The following is a 22,791-nucleotide window of genomic DNA, read 5'->3' as shown; positions in this document are numbered from 1 at the left end:
CTGACGGGCTACACACGGTAGATACACTCTGTGCACATGACATACTCCCCTTCCTCTAAGAGCTCACTCCTGAGCTCGGTAAAAACCCAGGGTAGTCCCTCTGAAGGGTAGTCAATGTCTCCCATGTAGCGTCCTCCTTAACACGATCCTTCCACTTGATCTTGTATTCCGTGAGCAGCATATGCCGCAATCGTCTTTCACGAAATCCAAGAATCTTGTTCGGTTCGTGTGGCACAAATGTCATATCCTCGACATCTGTGATTTCTTGAGGAGTAACTAACTGGTCTGCTCCACCCAGTACTACTTCCTTAAGTCTATTGACATGAAATACGGGATGAACTTTCACATGAGAAGGCAAGTCCAATTCATATGCAATTGAACCAATACGGTGTGTAACCCGAAATAGTCCGCAATATCTAGGGGATAATTTCGGAGATTGGCCCATCCGTAAGGTCTCGGAATCTTTCGAAACTTGCAAATACACCATCATTCCTTCAAAGAACTCTCTTGGTGAACGAAGTCTATTAGAATAAAATGTCTCTCTTGAGCACTTCTAATAGATTCCTTCACAACTTGTAACATTTCTTGCATGTCTTGCAAAAATGTACGCGTTGCATCATGCTAAAGTCCTAAAAATCCCACGATAACAGGTGATCTAGATTGAAATCCGTACATAAGTATAAAAGAACTAAAACTTATACTCGTATGCTTAGTACTGTTGTATGCAAATTCTAACATAGGAAGATAATCTTCCCGTGAACCCTGACTTTTGGAGACATATGCACGAAGCATGTCCTCCAAAGTCTGATTCACCCTTTCACTCTGGCCAGCAGATTAAGGATGATATGAGGAACTCAGATTCAAAGTTCTTTCCAACTTCTCAAAAACAAGCCTCCAGAAGTCACTTGTAAAGTCCCTATCACTGACTACGTCTTATGGTAAACCGTACAATCTAAACAATTGCTCGATAAACTGCCTTGCTAATTGTGTAGCTCCATTAGGTAAAAATCTAGCCATCTTTGTCAAGCGGTCCATCACCACCCGAATAGAATCGTGGCCTTAACGTGTTCTTGGCAATCCGATAATAAAATCCATGGAAATATTTTCTTGCTTATTACCTGCGATTTACAAAGGATGCAACATCCCAGCTTGTCTAAAGGTTCCACTTTATTTGCTTGACAAATCTGACACTTGAGGACATAATCTTCTACATACCCTTTCATCTTTGGCCAATAGAAAGTGTCTCACTAAAGCTAATGTCCTATGTACCCCAAGGGGTCCAACAGAAGGGGCATCGTGACACTCCTTAAGAATCTTGGACCTAATGTCCAGGACCTGTGGTACACAAATTTTGTTGTTACGGAATAGTAAACCATTTCAAATCATCCACTGGCCTCCCGCAGCTTGAATGGTAGATTGCTCAGTCACTAAGTCTTGGTCAATCAATGAGCTTCCGTCCTGGATCCTCTTCCAATATGGACCAAAATAACTATCAGTCCTGTAAAGCCCTCTCAATGACTGTAATAAGTCTCAGTGGAAATCTCGGTGAACGACAAAGTATTCACCTCTCTGATTCAACTAAGTGTATCTGCTACACTATTCATGGACCCCTTTTGATAGCGTATTTCAAAATCAAAATCTTGCATTCATCTAGCTTTTCGTCCTCTCAAATCATCCGCATCACATATATATTTGATTGACTGATGATCAGTCAATACCACAAACTTGGAGCCATATAAATAATGCCTCCAAACCTTGAGAGCATAAATAACAGCGTAAAGCTCCTTCTCAAGGGTTGGCCAACAAGATTGAGTGTTGTCCAGCTTTCGACTCTCGAAAGCAACAGGTCTACCATCTTAGAATAGAGCAACACCAATCGCATAGTCACTCATGTCAGTCTCAAGAACATAAGACCAACTAGGATCGGGTAGCGCTAAGGTAGGTGCTTCCTTGACTTTATCTTTCAAATGTCTGAAGGCCATATCCAAATCGTTATTCCAAGGGATAGGCTGATTTGACTTACATCCACGACCTTTCAACGAGTCGGTCATCGGTGGTGTGAGCTAAGAGTACTCCCGCACAAATTTCCAAAGAAACACAACAAAACTGAGAAAAGAACGAAGTTGTCTCACCGTTTGTGGTATCGGCCAAGACAAAACCTTCTAGACTCAGTCATAGTCAATGCTCAACCTGTCTCGTGTGATCTTAAATGATTTCTGTCATAAAAAACTCACATTTACTAAATTTAGCATACAGTCAATTCTATCTTAAAATAGTCAAGACAATCGTGAGGTGGCTAACATGATCCTCAAGAGTACGGCTGTATACTAAAATATCATCCAGAAACACAACCACGAACTTTCCCAAATGTTCACGAAAAAGATCGTTCATCATTTATTGGAAAGTGACTGGGACATTGGTCAACCCAAAAGGTAATATGAGAAACTCGTAATGGCCATACCTAGTCCGAAAGACAGTGTAATATGCGGAAGCTTCGGAGAAGGATCGGTACTTCAAAACTCAGAAAACAGCACTCTTTTCGCGACGGAATTAACGCACAAACTGTAAGACAATGTGCAGAAAATAGAGAGAGAAGGGGAAGATGGAGAGGACACAGTATTGGGTCCCAATTACCCTCTGTAGGGCCCCCACCACGGATGGTGTATTTGCTTTATTAGAATGATGTAAAACTGAAACAAATACAAAGTACTTGACCTGTTCTTGGCTGGAAAACCTGCCCTTGACCTTCAGTCCTTCACCCCTTAGCTTTAGCAAACCCTTGGCTGTCCTGGCCCTTGAATGCTTGAGGCTCTTGGTGAATTGTGAGATGCTTCTAATGAAACTATGGGCTGGGCTTTTATACTTCCCAAAACATGCAGTCGGCTGGTTTACTGAAGACCCACGACTGAGTCTTGTAATTAAATGTGTTCACACTTTAATAAAGTGTTTTTCACACCTGTTTGGAGCCTGTCCAGCCTGCGCATGACCCCTGGACAGCCTCCTGGCTGCTGGGCATTCAACGCATAGGTGTGGGACTGCCCCCCACACCTGGCCGCCTTCTGTCCAGAGCTTATACCCTCTGTCGGCTGCCTGTCCAGAGGGTCTGGAGCTGGCCGACTGCCCCTCCAGCCCTTGCCTTGGCTGGTGGGCATAGTCTTGGGCCCTCCTGGCCCCTTGGGGGTGGTTCTATGCCTCCCCCATGCCCATACTAATTATGCCAATGCAAACACCTACACTGGGGTAGCCCTATGGGCTGGCCCCATCTCTACATGCAACCTACATGCCTACAGAGGCCTGGCATCCAGTTGCAAACCAGATACACAGCACATCTGACATCATTCCAGAGGGAGACTCACAGCGCGGACTGGCACTGCTTCATGTGCAGGACAATGCACACCTGACCTTGGACTCATGTGCAGGACAATGCACACCTGACCTCGGACGACTGAGATGGATCCCTGGCTGACTCGTCCCGGACTGGGCTCACATGGGACCAGTTCACCATCCCAGGTCCTGCACCTTCTGTACAGAATGTCTACGTGGCATCCAAGTGCGGGATGCACGTGACATCCCCTTCTGCTTAACTTGACGGAAGCTGCATAGCCTCCAAATAATCCGTCAATAAAGCCGGATAGTCCTCGAAGAATTCTTTGTCGAGCCATACCGCTTCATGAGTTCCTCGGTCCTGAAACTTCGTGAGGAACTGTCGTAGTCTTCGGCCTGAGCCATGCTTGAAACGGTGCAGAAGGATCTGTTCTGGAACCATTACTTCGGCTTCATCAATGATGTCTGGTTCCGCTTCGTCTTTGACCTCTGAAGGGGGTGGACCTGCATATGGCTTTAACCAACTGACATGAAATACATCGTGCATAGTCCAACTCGGAGGTAGCTTTAACTGCATAGACACCTCATTAATCTTTTTCCGGATGGGGAATGGTCCGAAGCTCCTGAAAGACAACTTTGGGCATCGCTTGCCCACCTGCTTTAATCTTTGCTTCATAATCCGAAGATATACCCAATCTCCTTCCGAAAACTTCATGTCCCTTCGGTCTTTATTGGCCTGTCGAGTGTAGGCCTCTTGCGCTTTAGCCAATCTGTCTTTAACGGACTCTAGTATCTCCTGGTAAGACTCCGTCACTCTGTTCGCCTCCGGTACTGAAGACGAGGTCCTGGTTAACAACGACTGGAAAGGCCTTCCAAACGCTGCCTCATATGGAGTCCTGCCAATAGCTGAAGAAAAAGAGTCATTCAAAACAGCTTGAACTAAAGGCAAAAACGATTCCCACTTACCTTGCTGATCGTGGACATAACACTTCAGCACATCAAAGGCCAACTGGTTGTATATCTCTGTCTGGCCATCTGTCTGTGGGTGGAATGCACTGGAAAAATTCAACTTAGTACCAAAATTATCAAACAATGCCCTCCAAAAATGACTGGTAAACTTGGCATCTCGGTCTGACACTATGGTCCTAGGAATCCCACCAATCGGGTACCAATGCCGAATGAATAGCTGGGCAACATCCTCGGCGGTCACATTGGCCCTGCAAGGAATAAGCATCACAAATTTGCTGAACCTGTCAACAATAGTCAAACACTGTGTATTACGCTTACTCGGACTGGGAGGCAGATTTGTGACAAAGTCCATCGAAATGTCTTGGAAAGGACCCTCAGGAATTGGCAAAGGCTGTAACAACCCTATCTTCTTTCCACGAGGAGCTTTCACCTTTTGACAAATGTCACAGCGTTGTACATATGTAAACACATCACGCCTCATCTTTGGCCAATAGTATTGCCGTTCTAACTTCTCCAGAGTCGAATTCATGCCCCTATGACCACCTGTAATGGCGTCATGGGCATCATGGAGAAGAGCTGCCCGGAATGATTTCATGACACACAGTCGGCCTTTGTAGTAAAGCCAACCATCGCGTATCAGAAAATGGCATGGTCCTGTGGCATCCAATGCCTGTTCCCACTGTGTACCGAATTCCTCAGAATCCGCGTACGTGTGCTTCATGTCTTCTAGTCCTGTACCAACAAGGTCTAGTCTAGTGGTCTGAATCGTAGATACTTGTCCCTTCCTGCTCAAAGCATCGGCCACTGGGTTGGCCTTTCCTGGAAGGTACTCAATCATGCCACCAAACTGCTGGAATATCTGACTCCAGCGGTGCTGTCGATCACTCCACTGTGCACTGGGCATCGTCTGAATCCAGCGCAATGCCTGATGGTCAGTGCGAACCTCGAAGTCACGGCCATACCAATGTAACGCGCGGAAGCTCTGGGTAGTCTTCTTTCAGCCCTAAACACTCTTGAAGACCTCCTGATGCAAAAACGCACCATGATGCAAAAACGCAGGTAGAGAGAGAGTAGAGAGAGAGAATGAGAAGTGCTGGAATTTTCAGTATATACTATGTACAAAAAAGGTACAAATCTGTACAGCACTTGGCTGCCCACTTGAAAAGGTGATAAACCCTAATTCTGGCCCCCTACGGGACCCCTAAGTGACCCACACCCCTAGTGGGTGGAATGAATCAAACAAAGAGCCCTTGATGCCTTTTATAGCTCTCTTGGACAAGTGAGGAGCTGGCCGACTGCTGGTCGGCCAGTTTTAGTTCATTAAATCCTTTTTAATCCACTTAAATCCAGCCGACTGGTCCTGTTTTCTGGCGCCTGCTGCTGCCCTCTTCTGCTGGCTCAGCCGACCACTCCAGTGTGCTGCCGACAGCCATCTGGTACTGCTGATGTCAGCCCTCCTGCAGCCGACAGCCTTCTTGATCAAATCTGGGCTCCAAGTCCTGCTCCATGTTCACTTCAGATGAGTCCTGAAGCTCCTACTTTCTGGTTCTACTGGTTCATAATCTTTATCTGCTTGCCTCTTCTGGATCTAGCCCTAGAAATGTCCATGGCATCTGTGATGCACATGACATCCCCCTCTGCTAAACTTGATGACGGGAATCCAACCTGCTCTTGGATGACTGTCATCATCCCAATCCTGTTCCGAAGTCCCTCTGTCATCATCCATCCCTGGCAAACCTTTTTCTCTGAAACTCCGTTCTGTTCTCCAAACCACTCTGTCTCTGATGAAGATCTATGCATCTGGTCTTCCTCTAGTCCACAATCCATTCCTGCCCCTGGCTCTGAACACCGTCTTGGTCTTCGTTCCTGGAACTGAGTCTGGCACTCTCACATCACCCTTGGAGGATCAACCTCCCTTGGGACCGTTCCCTTAGAACCCATCTGGCTCACGGAACTGACATCCCCATCTGGCACTGTGGAACACCACCAACAAACCTCCTGGGAGTTCTTCCCGATCTGTGTTCTTGTCTTGGGCTTCGAATCCGTGTACTTTCCTGTACCTTGGACCTGTACACCATCATCTGGGACTGAATCAGCGTTTAGGCTTGCTGAGCCTGATGCTCTGATACCAATGTTTCAAGGCCTGAATGACTGCTAGGAGTTCACGATCGTAGACTGAGTAATTCTTTTCGGCGGGCAGTAACTTACGAGACATGTAAGCTACTGGATGACCATTCTGTTGCAATACACCGCCAATTGCGATGTTACTCGCATCGGTGATCACCTGAAATGGTTCGTCCCACGAGGCAAGGGCTAAACAAGGCGCTTCTGACAAAGCCACCTTGAGGTTCTGGAATGCCTCCAACGCTCGTGGAGTCATTCGAATCTTTTGCCTCCTTGTTTTCACTCCCTTTAGCAGATCGGTGAGGTCTGCCGAGAGATCAGAAAACTTATCAATGTGGGTGGAATATGCCTGGCATATACCCACAAATGATCTAATGTCATAAGCAGTCTGAGGTACTTCCCAGTTAACAATCTCGGCCACTTTAGCCGGATCAAGTCGAATGCCTTCGGCACTGATTATATATCCCAAGTAATGCACCTGGAACAGATAAAATTCTGACTTCTTTTCATTGACATAGAGCTCGTTGCTTTCCAGCAACCTAAGGACTTTCTCCACATCAATGTCATGCTGCTCAACTGTAGCTGAAAATATGAGTATGTCGTCCAAAAATATGAACACACACACTCCAATCAACTCCCGGAAAATACGCATCATCATGCGGTTAAATGTAGCTGGGGCGTTCGTCAAACCAAATGGCATGACTACAAATTCATAGTGGGCCCGTTCTGTACGGAAAGCTGTCTTGGGGATGTCCCCCTCAACAATCCGAACCTGGTGGTACCCACTCTTTAAATCCAATTTAGAGAACACCTTAGCTCCATTCAGCCTCTCGAGAATATAGTCAATTCGAGGCATCGGGAATCTGCTTTTGATAGTCAGCTTGTTGAGTGCACGATAATCGACACACAACCGAGAAGACCCATCTTTCTTCTTGACAAATAAGATCGGTGCTGCAAATGGCGACACGCTGGGGCGGATGAAGCCAGCTTGCAACAATTCTTGGAGTTGGCGGTCCAACTCCGATTCCATTGCCTTAGAAAGGCGATACGGAAACTTGCTCGGGGGTTCCGAGCCTGGGAGGAGGTCAATCTTGTGATCCTCCGGTCTGGACGGGGGAAGCTGGGGAGGGAGACTGTCCCGAAGAAAAATCTTCTGGAACTTTTCATGGAGAACCGAGTACTTCTCGGAAGCACTGGCCACCGTCTGGGCTGTCTGGACGTAAATCATCGCACATTGTGCGCCTTTCCTGACTGCTCGCTTAGCCTGCAAGTGGCTTATGAGCGGAAAGTTTGGAATACCTGGCTCACACTTAATGGTCACAGGGGTGTTTGACACATTCCGATCAATCTGGAACGTGTGCTTGTCCCACTTGACATCAGGAAGGAACTTGTGAAACCACTGGATACCCAAAATTATGTCTGCTCCTACAAGAGGGGCAACCATAAAGTCACGCACAAACTCTATGCCCTGAATGACTAACTTAGCACCTAGAGCTTCATACTTGACGCTCGTTGTCATACCTGTGCTAAATCCCTCAACTTGTTTGTCCACCGGAGTGAGCTCGAAGCGGGCACGCCTAGCGGCCTCTTCCGTGATCACATCCTCCGTGCTGCCGCTGTCAAACAAGACAACGACTCTCTGGCCACCTATGTAGCCAAAGGACTTGAGCAATTCGTTGCGCTCATACTCCTGGTCATGGGCGCCCTTCTGCTTATCTTCGAGCTCCCGGCTAATAATTGCTCCTACTGAAGCACCGGGGTTTGAAGAACTAGGGGTCGCCGCTGGGGTCTGTGTGGGAGCTGTGCTCACCACGGAAGCTGTGGAGGCGGCGGCGGGCTTTGGAGGCTTCTTCGGACAATCCCGAGAAGTATGTCCTTTTGTGTGACAAAAGTAACATCTACCCTCCTTCCTGTACTGAGCAAGCTCCTCAGCACTCAACTTGCCACCTGTCTTGCCTGCCTCCGCTTTCTGGTCTGGAGTAAGCTTAGACGCATTGTTCGAGTTCTTGGAGCCAGAGGCTCCCGGGCTCTGTCCTGGGGAAGACCCCGTCTGGTTCTGGCTTTTGCCCCCCGAGGCGTTAGCCTTGGGAGAAGCCGGCTGGGAAGTCTTGGGCTTGCCACCATTGTGTTTCATTTCTGCACTCTGCGCAAGCGAGAGTGCGTCCTCAAAGGTGGCTGGTCTAAACATACGCACCTCCCATTGGATTTGCGTGTCCAGGCCATACAAAAACTGCCCTTTCTTGTCCGCATCAGATAAGCCTAATTGTAGACACAAGGTCGAAATTCTATTGGCAAACTGAAGGACTGGTTGCGCGTTCTGACGCGCTCCCCTGAACTCGTCTTCGAGTCGCTCAAGGTAGTGGGGCGGTAAAAACCGCTGCTTAAGGTCACGGACGAACTCGTCCCACCCATAAGCTGCCATACCTGATCTGGTGTGGGCATGAGCCCACTGAGTCCACCAAGGAATGGCCTCACCTTCCAAATACCAACTGGCTAAGATCACTTTGTCAATATCTGATTTCCTAACTGCGGCAAAGTAAGCTTCAAATTGATGTAACCATGAATACAGAGTAGTGGGATCGAGTTTACCATTATACTTACTGAAGTTCATTTTCTCGGGAAAATGATTCGAGGGCGCCGCCGGTGTCAATCTGGCGTCCAAAGCTTGGAGGTAACGCTCGTGTTCCACTCGTCGCATGGCTTCGTCTTCTCGTTGTCGAATCTCCAATGCCCGTATCTGCCTCTCAAGCAAGGAGCTTGACTGCGGCTGTGACCCCTCGAGAGGGTCCCTGTGACGAGGATCTGGTATCTGGGGTACGGAAGGAGAGGGAGGAGGAGATGGAAAACGCGACACTGGAGAGCGAGAACGCTCCTCCAGAGCCAAAATCCGCGCCTTCTGCTCGTCCAACTTGGTTGTCTGGTCTGCGATTGCTCGCATCATCTGCTGGAACATGTCTTGTACACTCAAGCCGGGTGCCCTAGCTGGGCTGCCTGGTGCACTCTGGTCCCATGGTTCTGGTTCTCTCTCGTCGCCAAAGCTCGCCATAGCGGGAATCTGCAATTCCTTTCCGGAACGCAATCTGACCATCCACTGTCTGTGTGGGAGACTTCCGGAGGCTTCCGGAGGCTAAAAACCAACCGTCCTTCGAGGGACAGGAGTCACTCCGAAAGGGGTAGTCCACCGGCGTCTAAAAACCAACCACACGAGCGAAAAATTTTCTGGTTTTCTTTGCTGAATCTTCGTCCTTGAAGTAGGCTCTGATACCACTGTAATATGCGGAAGCTTCGGAGAAGGATCGGTACTTCAAAACTCAGAAAACAGCACTCTTTTCGCGACGGAATTAACGCACAAACTGTAAGACAATGTGCAGAAAATAGAGAGAGAAGGGGAAGATGGAGAGGACACAGTATTGGGTCCCAATTACCCTCTGTAGGGCCCCCACCACGGATGGTGTATTTGCTTTATTAGAATGATGTAAAACTGAAACAAATACAAAGTACTTGACCTGTTCTTGGCTGGAAAACCTGCCCTTGACCTTCAGTCCTTCACCCCTTAGCTTTAGCAAACCCTTGGCTGTCCTGGCCCTTGAATGCTTGAGGCTCTTGGTGAATTGTGAGATGCTTCTAATGAAACTATGGGCTGGGCTTTTATACTTCCCAAAACATGCAGTCGGCTGGTTTACTGAAGACCCACGACTGAGTCTTGTAATTAAATGTGTTCACACTTTAATAAAGTGTTTTTCACACCTGTTTGGAGCCTGTCCAGCCTGCGCATGACCCCTGGACAGCCTCCTGGCTGCTGGGCATTCAACGCATAGGTGTGGGACTGCCCCCCACACCTGGCCGCCTTCTGTCCAGGGCTTATACCCTCTGTCGGCTGCCTGTCCAGAGGGTCTGGAGCTGGCCGACTGCCCCTCCAGCCCTTGCCTTGGCTGGTGGGCATAGTCTTGGGCCCTCCTGGCCCCTTGGGGGTGGTTCTATGCCTCCCCCATGCCCATACTAATTATGCCAATGCAAACACCTACACTGGGGTAGCCCTATGGGCTGGCCCCATCTCTACATGCAACCTACATGCCTACAGAGGCCTGGCATCCAGTTGCAAACCAGATACACAGCACATCTGACATCATTCCAGAGGGAGACTCACAGCGCGGACTGGCACTGCTTCATGTGCAGGACAATGCACACCTGACCTTGGACTCATGTGCAGGACAATGCACACCTGACCTCGGACGACTGAGATGGATCCCTGGCTGACTCGTCCCGGACTGGGCTCACATGGGACCAGTTCACCATCCCAGGTCCTGCACCTTCTGTACAGAATGTCTACGTGGCATCCAAGTGCGGGATGCACGTGACAGACAGTTCTTTCGATGTGCCTTTCATGAATACGTATCTTGTGATAGCCAGTACGTAAATCTATCTTTGTGAAATACTTCGCTCCCACTAAACGGTCAATCAAGTCATCTGATCTAGGGAGAGGATAGCGGTTCTTGACTGTCACTTTATTCAGTCTCTTGTAATCTACACACATTCGCCAGGTGTTGTCCTTCTTTCTTCTAAGTAACACAGGCGCACCCCAAGGTGATTTACTTGGACGGATCTGGCCCATCCTCAAATAATCTGCGAGTTGTTTGGCCAACTCATCTTCCTTAGCCTGGCTCATCCTGTAAAAGAAAAAGAATGACTAGACCAATCTATCTGGACCTTAAGGATCTTAAACCACTCAATCCCTAATAGCAAGTCTACATGCTCTAGGTGCATAACATAGCACTCCAGAATATCTCTGTAGTCCTAAATCCGGATCGGTAGTTTCTCCACCTTTCGATCCCACACTTACCGACCCGCATGTAGACATACCTCGTAGATATAATCGCTAGGCGTCGTGTCCAGATCCAATTTATGCACAAGTTTGTAATTAACAAAGTTGTGTGAGCTTTCACGGTCCAGAAGAATGTGGATTCTATGGCCATTCACTTCTCCATATACTCGGAGAAGATCGTGCAAACCAAAAACCCTAAGAGTTGAACAAACAATCAAAACATGAACTAGCGTGAGAAAGTATAGTGACTGAAGTACCTGTCAAAGACAAATAGTTGGTTGCCTTCGTCTTGGGTCTTACGTTGGTCTTACCACCCTTCTTCTTCGAGCACTCATTACGCATGTGTCCTTTTTCTTCGCAAATGAAGCAACGTCCCTCCTCCTTGAGCTTCAAAGCCTTGAGGAGACAGTTTTTCTTCGCTGGAGTCAAAGTAGAATTTTTCGAAGATTGGTCTGAAGACTTTCCTTCTATCATGCTAGTCATCGGCACGGAGAACTTCCTTTTGTGCTTGTTCCCCTGCTCGGTTACGGGTTTGGTTTTGGAAGAGACCATCGTATCATCATAAATACATGTAGAGTAAATGGCCTTGTCCAAAGTTTTGCATTTGTTATTCTTGTTCTGTAAACAGTACGAGTTAGGTAATCCTGCTACGAAGAACCCCAAAAGAGTTGTAGAATCCATCTTTGTAGCTTTCATCTACAAGTCTCTAAATTTCTGGAGGTAAAACTTAATAAGTGAGATTCTGCGAGCTCATGATCAAACTGGCAAACTGAGCAACTATGTCGTAGTCATCCTCCTCCTTGAGGAATTCTTTCTTGAAGACTTCTTCAAACTGTGCCCAAGTTGTTGGTTTAGGTTTGAGTTCTTTCTACCAGAGCAAAGCCTTGCCCAAGAGGAAACCTGCTGCCAATTGAATTTTTTTGTTATCGCCATATGAATGAAACTGGAAGTGGACCTGCCACTAATGTAGCCACGCGTCCACAATCTCCTTGGTACGTTGCTTTTGCTCGCCCCCAAACTGCTCCGGAGTGATGTTGGGGCCTAAAGCAGATGCCAAGGTATCCATGCCCGAGAGAGTAGACAAGGCAGTGATCAATAAAGAGATGGAATTTTACAAAGTCTGGTTTGTGCAACGACCTATCCCCGATGCTCCATAAAAGAAGCCTCGAAAGTAACTTTAAACTCCCGAAAATCAGATTTAATTACGAAATCTTCAAAAAGATCACCATCGGCAGCCTCACGAGGTGACAGGTCTTCGTGTTCGGGAGCGGGTTCCAACTCTAAAGCTTGGGTCGACATCACGAAGTGGAAAAGTTGGCAAGTGAGAGAAAAGTTTGGCTGCAAGCAAGAGAACTCCAAGAGATGTACTGCTAGAAGCCCACACTAGGCATTTTTTATAAGCCCCCAAAGCTTTTTTGTTTTTGTTTTGTGGCTTTTAGTTTTTTTTTTTTTTTTACCTCACGGAATGGCTTTTGTAAAAGCCACACACTAAAAAAACCACCCTAGTCGTGTTTTTAAAAAAAACACACTACCTTTGTTTTTTTTTTACCACTTTACCTTTGTTTTTTTTTTTTAAATAACGTAGCTTTTTGTTTTTATTATTATGCTACGATTTTTAAAAGAAAACATAAGGTCTTCATTTTTTTAAAAACGAAGAGCAACAAAAGATCTAAAAAAACGTAGGCTTTTTATTTTAAAAAAAGCGTCGCTTTTGGCTGCCTGCCACACGTCGACTGCAGGGAAGGTTGCCACCATCACCTAGGAAAAGTAGCAAATCAAAAAAACGCCGCCCGTCTGCACGCCGTTCGCCGACAGGCTTGGCTGCCTGTTTCTCACACACAAACAACCTGCTCTCCCTGCACAGCTGACCTGCTCTCACTCCCTCTCTCTTTCGCTTGCTGATTCACAGCCGACTTTTTCTCTTGCTTCTCTCCTTGCCAAAAAACAACTCTTCACATGCTGTCTAAATCGACCCTTACCAAGACCACAACCCAACCTGGGTAGCAACAATGTAAACAAGAACCCATATGCTGAATTCTGAAAAAACAGCAGCATACATGAAAAAACTGCAGTCATCTCGAACTCGTACCTCTTTCTTTGACCTCTTCTTCTCTACCCACCAACTCGCATGCACTTCGAGGCTTGCTCTATACGACTGTCAGATCCCCAAGGATCTCCTCATAGAGCAATCCTAAAACATGACCCGAAACTTGCAAAACAAAGCCATAAAACGTGAAGGGGGTGCAGGCCTGGCTCACCACCCAACCATGACAACCGTGGGCGAAACCCACAAGACTTGGCTGTCCCCACCGAGCCACGAGCTGCGCTAACTAGCAAGACGCACCGACCAATCTCTACTCCATGATGTCCCATACCGCCACGGAGCTACCCTCACAGACCTCGAGACTGCTACCGGCCTCAACTACATGAAGCACGTGAAGGAGATAGCACAGGCGGAAGCATAAACAGTAAACATATGAGAAAGTGCAAAGGAGAATGAGAGAGTTGGACAAGATCACCTTTTATAACAGCAGTAAAGCTTAACAATGGCAATGGCCAGCTGAGTGTTGAACTATGCGCAAGGGAAATAAATGAAGGAGTGAATAATGGGGAATTCCTTATATAGTGCATGAGTGAATTGGCCGACTACCTCTATGGCTGGCCGACTGCTCACAAGACAAATAAATAGGAGAAATACAATAAAATACCAAAGATAAATGGTAAAGCCCAAAAACACTGAGATGCACAATTCTAGTAGAGCAGGTGCACGTCTGCACTGGATCCAGGCTCCTGACCACAGAGACTCGCGAGACTCTGACTAACTAACTGACCTTGGCCACCCTTTTATAGGCTCTTGGCCGGTCATCGGGCGTCCACCCTTGGGTGCCCGCCCATCGAGGCGTCCCCACTTGGGCGCCCACCCGTCAGTCCATCCCTAGCCCAGCTCGCCAATCAGCTTGCCTAGCTCCAAGCCACCCCAAGGCTCAAAGCTAGTCTTGTGAGCATGCTGCACACGGTAGATACAATCTGTGCACATGACACTAGCGGAGAGAGGGGGGGGAATGGGTGTCAAGGTATCCTGAAGAGATATATGTTTCTCCAAGGCCTGTATAGAAGTCGTGCACGAGCGCATTTGTTCTCCTTGCTGCGCAATGATGCGCATAAATTCTAGGAGCATGGCATTTATATCACCACTAGTAACTTGGCTTCTAGAAGCAATCCATGTCGAAGAAATACTTTCTTCAAGGGTCTAGTGTTCTCTCTCATCGTCAAAGTTCGCCATAGTGTGAGTGGTCAAGTTTTTCCTTGGCCACAATAAAACCATCCAATATGTGTGTGGGAGACATTTCCGGTCACTTCCGGAGGCTATAAACCAATAGTCCTTCAAGGGACATGAGTCACACAAGACAGGAGCCACACCGGAATGGGAGTGCAACCAGCATCTGAAAACTGCTTCATGTGCAGAACATGCACCTGAAAAAGACCATGTACGGGACTTGTTCACATGACCCTGGACGCTTAGAGTGCAACCCTAGCGGATTCGTCCCGGACTAGGGTTCACAAGGGACAAATTACCAATCCAAGTCCTGCACCTCTTTTGCAAATATGTCCATGTGGCATCCAAGTGCGGGATGCATGTGATAGTTCTGGTGGTATGGGATGCTATGATGTATCACATGTACGAGTTTACAAGGTTCCGTCAAGGGATGAGTGCGTGCACTACTCTGATATGGCACATGTTCAGTTTTGCTGTTACCCAAAGCTACATAGCAAGGTATTGACTCGTGGGATTATATTAGTTTGACCCGAATTGACTTGTTGTACAACCAATGTCACATTTGCGCATTTGGCAGAGGATATGGTACAGTGGGGAAGTTATACTGTGGGTATTCTGGCTTGGACACAGTCTTGATAAGAACACTTTCGAATGTCGTTTATGACAAGTGTTCAAATATCTGATAGTTCAGTGGTTCTCATAGAGGGAAGGTATTTTTATCCCCTGGGTACAAGTATTTACCCAATCCTAGTAGGATAGGTAATTTGATTGGCTACAACAATTGTCTTTGTGATGTCAGATTATCCGATACCTCGGTAGTTGGATTGAGGGATTGTTGTGTTCCTCACAACTCTGATTCGAGTTGGTCTGTTTTAGCTCCACAGAGATAGTTGTAGACGCACTGCAAATTTAGTCCTTTCATATGGCAAAGTGTAACCAACCCCCTACTTTGTTCTTCAAATTGATCATTGTCTTGCTCAAAACTATTCCATATGTGAGTTGGTAATTATCAAATAGCTCATGGAGCATGAATTGTGATTTGTATATCTTTTGAGTGGCTAATTAAGCTAGAATGTTCATTTCTATTTACAGGTGGCCATTGGCCAGAACGCCGAAAGTTTTCAGTCAAGTGGTCATAGACCAAATGCCCACATGACTGGTTTAGCACTCTGGGTGGTCAAATTGACCAGAACGCCTAGATAAGTGATGAGTGGTTTTGAAGGCGAAACCAGATGCTCAAATCATTTAAACAAACCATGAACAAGTGAATCTTTACAACAAAACCTTCCTGGACCTAAGGCATGCAACTCCTAGAAGAATGTAGGAGAGTTTCTATTTTTGGCAGACTAATGGAAATTCTCTTCGCGCCAAAACCCCGGATTTTCGCAAGGATCAAGAGTTACTAAAGCACCTTTGTCAAATTCTTTGAGTTGGGATATTTTTAGTATAGAAGGTTATGGAACAATCACCTCTTAAATTAAGACATGTAGCATCTAGAATAGGACATGTGGCTAGAATGAGACAAGTGTCCCTACACTTGTCATTTCACCTTACACTTGTCAATTTAGCTTAACACTTGTCAATTAAAAAATAGCCACTTGTCATTTGGAGCTCACTCTTTCTATTCTAGAGCATTGAACCCTCAAACCTATAAATTGGAGCACTCCCTCTTCATTTGGATAATGCATATGGACGATAGTGCATCTATCGAGCTAGGTGCGTACCAACATACACTGAGCTCAAGACCTTCGGTCGGAACCCAGGTTAGCATACTACATCTATTTGCATTTGTCACAAGATTATTTGCGTTTTGTCACAAGATTATTTGCATGTGTCACAACTAACATTATTGTTTATTGTGAGTAGGTGTATGAGCGGCAAGTATTCGCATGGTTGTAGTGTGTCTCCCCTCGATGCTAGCGCCTAGTTGAAGTCTACCTCCCGTTAATGATGATCTATGCGTGGTGGAGTTAGTCTCCCGGCATTTATGGTATATGCGTGTGTTGCATGACTCTATTTATTGAGCATCTAGTTTTAGTGGTTCATACCATAATTTTGATTATTTTGGACTATGGCCTTGTGCCCAATGTTTTGTATACATGTGCTAGCATTGTACATATGAGCTAGCCATTATTTTTGGATTCACACATTAGTTTCTTAGTTGCACTAAGGTTTGTCGTTAGTCCATCTATTTTTATGTAAACAAGCCCACTTTTGAAAAAGGTACGCTATTAATGGCTCCTTGGACTATTTTTGCATTAAAATACACTCGTAAGAAAGGAGAAGCCACTTACACACAGGGGAAGATTCAACCCAACACTTGTCAATGGTGATGTGCACTCTGATTTCTATCTTCATGCTATGCTTGATCTTGTCAATTTGTTTTTATGTTTAAGGCTTAGTTCTATTGACACATTATTGTGAGGGATTGATTCTTCAAGTTGTACAAAGATCCTAACAATAGTGACTATTACCGCTATAAATAACCATCCAGCCATAAATAGCCAATAACCATGGATTATCATCCCAATAGCCACCAGCCGTAGTCACCACGTGAGCATTTAAAAGGAACTTTTGAAACAAAAAATGATCTATATTTATTTTGAACCTGCAATTAAATTTATTGAAAGATAAATCTAAAGTGTTTGAATAATAATGAAAAGAAACTAAAAACATAAGGTCTTAAAATCATACCAAACAAGACACTCCAAGCCATGTGCTTCTTTTCTTAGAGCTTCAATCTACTCATGCAGCTTGGCTATGAAAGATCAACCCTAGCAACTGTAACCCTATAGCCTTCACCTAATCTCAGGGCTCCCCAACCTTGCCCAGTTTAGGACCTAATCCCACGGATTAGTGTTAGGTACATAACAACAACTCCCTCTATCTCATTCGCTAAACCAATTAAAGTCACCTCCAATGACCCATCCACCAACAAGTTGCATTGCTGGTAGGAAATCCTATCCCCTTCATAAAGGTTGAGGACCATAAGCAACAATTCATTGTGCTCTAACTTGAAGCCTGAAGGAGAAAGCCAAAGCCAGCAAGGAAAATGTCTAATATTACCTCCATGCTTTGGCGGTAATAAAATGAACCATCTAGCTTCTCACATTATCTCTTGGAGGGAAACAGGCCTGTATAAAAACTCTCATATAAGGTATCTTTTCGTGTCACTTGTCACTATCTTTGCAGCTGACTGGGGTGCATGTGCAATGAGGGTTCTCTATCAGCATATGTTGTGAATCCAATAGTGGAAAGGACACAGAAATAATATCTACGTAAGGCAAGGGAGTGAAACGTGACCAGAAAGCTCTATCTGGCAGGATTGAAGTCATCGCAGCATAGAAAAAGGAACGCCACCTTCGTCCCCAAGCGCGGAGGGCTGCAAAAGAGTGACACATCTGATCCTCTGACCCTCTTCTTTTCATCTATCCATTGACCCTAAGCCTATCACACTTTCTGATCTTGACTGTGGGTTACTCCTATGCATAATGCCTTCTATAAACAATATACAGCAATAAGAATGCAGGTTATTTCCCAAATTTAATAAAAATCAATGTGTGATCTCAAATCCACAAGAGTCCACTCACAAAGCTTCAAACCATCAGATCCACCATGCATAGCACAAACAGCATGCTATGGCATCCCCACAACGCCCAAGAGTGGGTGCACGTCGGTGAATAAAGATATGTCCACCTCAGTGGACAAATCTTCACAAATACACCACCATACTGAGTTTCAATCACTTCTCCCGAGCTGAAGGGAAGACTCGGCTCGTCAGCCACGATGAAGGCTAGCACTGGAAGGAGCACAAGCACACATGCACACACACACAAAGGAGCATATCCGATCCAGCAAATGTATCGCTTTAGGTATATAGGAATACATAAACCACCTGGCAATAACTTGAACCAAGTTCAAATGAAATATGAATGTCAATAATACAGCAAAGAGACAAATGAATGGAAACTTCAGATTACTTTAACAAAAGTGAATCAAACAAAACTGCCACCTTCTGATACACCATACCAGTCCCTTGAGCTAAATACTAGACTATAAGTCTCTAGTACAGATTAGCTACCTTTATGTTTGGTTGCCTTTTTCCATAATTATTCTGGTTAAGTCTGACTGCTAAGGGTTACTACAGCTAATGAACGCAGCAATAACACTTACCTGGGTGAAATGACCTTCTTTTGACCAATATGATACCCAACTTCCTCTCCGAGCTGGCAACCCCTCTCTTTGGCAACAACCTTGGAGATAGCAACAACAGCAAGCCTTCTTGGTTGAGTGCAGAGCAGAGGACCAAAGCCTTCTTCCAAAAGCATTTGTGGTACTTGAGAACTTTTTCCTGCATTAAGTTTGGATGTTTAGGTACGCATAAGAAGAACCCCCCCCCAAAAAAAGAGTTTATTTACTCAGAGGCCTAACCCCCAGGATTTGCTAGAGAACTTGGTACACCTAATCTTCAAAACTAGCTGCATCCAATCCTCAAACTTGTTGACTTCAATAAACTTCACAAACAAATAGCCATGGGGAGTTTACGTGATTTTTAATGCATAACTAGGAAAGAGTACGCATTATACATGAAAGTCTACTTACAACCTCCAAGTCACTAACTTCATGTGATGCACTGGTTATGTGCCATGACACCTTTAGTCGTGCCATCGATTCCAAAAGATAGGTTTATAAAGTTTAAGTTTGCCTTAATTGTCAGCCAGGCTGAGACAAAGAAATGATTCAACAAGCAATGAGCTGGAGTGCTACAGGGCTACAGAGGACAATGGAAGAATATGCCTGAAGCAACCAAAAGCAGTCAACTGAACTAGCAAAGGTAGGTTCAGCAACACGAGAATCAAGGAAATTTATCAAAAAACAAAACAAAAAAAGTGACTGGATTCCTTTTTTTTGTTTTTGAGAATATGACCCAATACTAAAACCAATAATCAAAAACATTTATAGAAGTATGTTATCAAACTATAAGATACATTTCAAAAAATGATGTACCAAGATAAGCATAGTAATAATGCTCTCTTTTTTTTTTGTCTACACAGTCCCTACGCAAGTCCTTTCTTCCTCCATTTCATAATGTGGCATGACTTTATACTTGATTCATAATCAGCAAATTGCACAGTGATTTGTAGTAAGAGACTACGAGATGTATTGATAGAAAGATTACACAAGGATAGGTCACAAACGCAACCTTGCTGACAAAGTAGAGAGGAAAGATATGTATGCTCCGATCCTGGAGAGATGGAGCTCCCCGTGTAGCAGCAGCGAGCCGCCGCTGCCTCCACCCTACTCCCAGCCCATCTATGTGCCCTCCCGTTCTAAGCAAAGTGCATAGCCATAGCTGATCAAAGGTCTTAAAGGTCTGGACCATCAAAGAGGCAAACCCTGCAACTGTGCGTGCTCCCCACGCACGCATAACAATCACACATACAGTAAAGTTTGCGGATGCGAACCTGAGCCAGTGTCGGCGACAATCAGGGTGACTCGGTTGAGCTGCACTTTGTCCACGATTCGAGCTTTCTGCTGCCGGACGGGCAAGCTCCTGCGGGAGTCCATGGAACTGGTTTCTTCCAAAGAAAGCAGAGGAAAGCACCTACCTATATAAGGTGGTAGGAACAGCACTCATAATAGTGGCGCTAAGGAAATATAATACTAAGCCCTTCAAGATTTAAAGGTGGTTTAACTTCTTTAGTGGGCGTTAAAGGGTGCTCACACGCTAGCCTCTCTCTCTCTCTCAAATCTTCAAAACTTATTCCATGAATCTTACAACAACAATAGGATGGGCAAGGAGATGAACAGAGATCTCCCCATATTTTAGGGACTCCATCCACATTTTCCCCAAAACCCCAATTCCACCATACACAGATGTGTAAAGACCCTGCAAGGCCTCTTACCTAAGCTTCTTTATGTGGAGTTTCTAGTATATGAAGTACCTTCTAGCTCGTATGCCTCCCAGAATTCATTACCCTTTACATCATCTCTACTAAGAGCAGAAGTTGAAGAAGAGCAAGTAAATGTTATCCAATAATTGAGAATGTAGGGGACCGTGGAACTGTTGCACATATCATCCTCGGTTACCCTAGCCTTACCATATGGAGGCCAAGTAAGCCACGCGCTATTATGGTCTTACTCATTAACACACATATCATCCTCGGTTACCCTAGCCTTACCATATGGAGGCCAAGTAAGCCACGCGCTATTATAGTCTTACTCATTAACACAATGTTCTTCCAACTAAGTAAAACACACAGCTTAATCACCCACAACATTTGTGCATGCCACACCCATATTATGAATGTGCTTCATTGATCAACTGCATCATCCCTTTGAGTTCTCAAGGTCAATGGATGCCTTATGTCTAGCCAGCAAACCATGGGCTGCTTGCAAGATATCTTATTCTCTAGTCTTGAATCCATTGCTCTCTCATCGTGTTATTCACCATCTAACCCTTACCCCTTTTTTGACTAGCCTTAGACACAAGATCCTCTCGTAGTTACCATTTTACCACCCATAGGTGCTTTTTATCTGCCCAAACACACACACATATAACAATTGGTATAACTTATTAAAGTTTGCATGCCTAGGTAAACAAATATGTCCTAAAATACTTGATTACTCAAATCGTACCACTTATTAAAGCTTGCATGCCTAGGCAACATAAATATGTCCTAAAATACTTGATTACTCAAATGAATGCATGTGATAGTCCAATCTTGGGAGCCTTTCAACATTTGTTACAAATTGGGCTAAGGCTTGATCACGTTTGATTGAGATTTTTTGTTACCCAAAGCAACAAAAGGTGACTTCTTCTTGAATATATAAAACTCAATTCTTTACCTATTTTCTCTTCCAATTATGGTGCACACACACCATGCATGTGTTGAAGAATGCACAAGCGGAAGCATAAATGAGACAAGAGAGAGAGTAGAGAGAGCTTGTGGACAAGATCAACTTTTATATTAGCTTGAAGCTTTACAATGGAAATTGGCCAACAAGAGAATGTTAAACTTGCGCAAGGGATTGGATAAAATAGTGAGAAATGGGAGGTGTCCTTATATAGTGCATGTGTGGCCTCGCTAACTACTACTAGAATAGGCGAACTGGTCCACAACCTATAAATGTTGGAGAAAATACATAAAATGCCCAATAATAGGCACAGCACTAAGATGCATAAATTCTAACACCCCCTTGCAACTCATAGTGTGCAAGAGTCGGAAGAAGATAAGCCGATGAAGATGCAACCATGGACCCTCCAGCACCGCAAATACTGGAATTACCTCGGAGAGAGCACCCACCAGCCTATTTCCTCGAAACAAAAATGCCACCACAAACAACAAGGAACTTTGTTTGGCCACGAATTCCCACACAAGTGTGCAATGAACTCTAAGAATAGATAATGAGCTGCTGGACACACCGCGTCCATAATCCCCAACAGTGGACGAAAAACACATCACATCCAAAAAGCCTCGAACAATGAACTTGGAACAGGTCCAGTTCATAATCTCTTTTACACAAAAGATAACCATGTCCTGGTAGATATCTAATGCTTGGAACTCCGAATCATGATCCCCATGCACCAGTAAGTGAAGCTGTAATCAGCCCGCACAAGCCTCCTCTGGCTAACTAGAAGCACAAGGGGGGGAACTGCATGTGTACTAGAGAAGTACACCATCTGGGTCCTCTTGAGTCGAAAGCGCCCTCGGAGCCCTAGAAGTGGTTCTAGAATCTGTATCACTGTCATGTGTCGTGTCTTTGTCCTTTCTGTGAGATGAAGCCTTGCCCTTGATCTTGTCTGTCTTCTTGGACAAACAATCCTTGGACAGATGCCCTCTTTTCCCGCAAGAGAAGCAAACTCCAACCTTCTTCTGAACTGAGAAAAGTGCTTGGACAAAACTGTTGACTGACACTTTCAACTTATCCTGTGAAACGAGAATGGACTCCTCCTCCAAAAGTAGGGAGCTAAGATCATCAAAATCCAACAGAGTGGATGTGTGGATGTGACTTGGCACCGCAAAGATCAAGAAATCACATTATAGTCCAGGGAAAGCTTGGTGAGGATAAGTGCAGCAAGCTGAGCAGAAGATAAAGCAACACCCATAGCTAGTAACTGGTCATGGATAACCTTGGCCTTCATGAGAAACGACTGCATGGAATTGCAGTCATGGAATAACAAACCATAGAGCTGCCCTTGCAAGGTAACTGCCCTCATCAAGCAAAGAGATCCTCCAATTTAGACCATACCTAATGAGCACTGGTCCCGCAC

General features: G+C 45.3%; 1 protein-coding gene across 7 annotated transcripts in view; it reads right to left on the bottom strand.

Moving 5' to 3' along the window:
- LOC147622000 (zinc finger (CCCH type) helicase family protein) overlaps nucleotides 1-20,198 on the bottom strand; it is an 85,301-nt gene extending 65,103 nt beyond the window's left edge. For 5 of the 7 annotated variants that reach the window (XR_015269630.1, XR_015269631.1, XM_086823039.1 and 2 more), the window contains exons 1-2: nucleotides 19,982-20,198; nucleotides 18,690-18,867 (exon numbers count right to left, since the gene is read on the bottom strand). Coding sequence is in view for 5 of the 7 variants with exons in the window: in XM_086823039.1 (XP_086679165.1) it covers nucleotides 18,690-18,867; nucleotides 19,982-20,084 (281 nt within the window). In the remaining 2 variants the exon portion in view is untranslated. The remainder of the gene's footprint in view (nucleotides 1-18,689; nucleotides 18,868-19,981) is intronic. The other 2 variants (XM_086823042.1, XM_086823041.1) reach the window with 2 other exon arrangements.
- Between the last annotated feature and the right edge of the window lie 2,593 nt (nucleotides 20,199-22,791).

The sequence above is a fragment of the Cibotium barometz genome, chromosome 29, assembly GCF_041138505.1.
Source record: "Cibotium barometz isolate CiBa-2024 chromosome 29, ASM4113850v1, whole genome shotgun sequence".
Taxonomy (NCBI): Eukaryota; Viridiplantae; Streptophyta; class Polypodiopsida; order Cyatheales; family Cibotiaceae; genus Cibotium; species Cibotium barometz.
The sequence above is the reverse complement of the archived record's forward strand: the minus strand, read 5'-3'. Positions and strand labels throughout refer to the sequence as shown.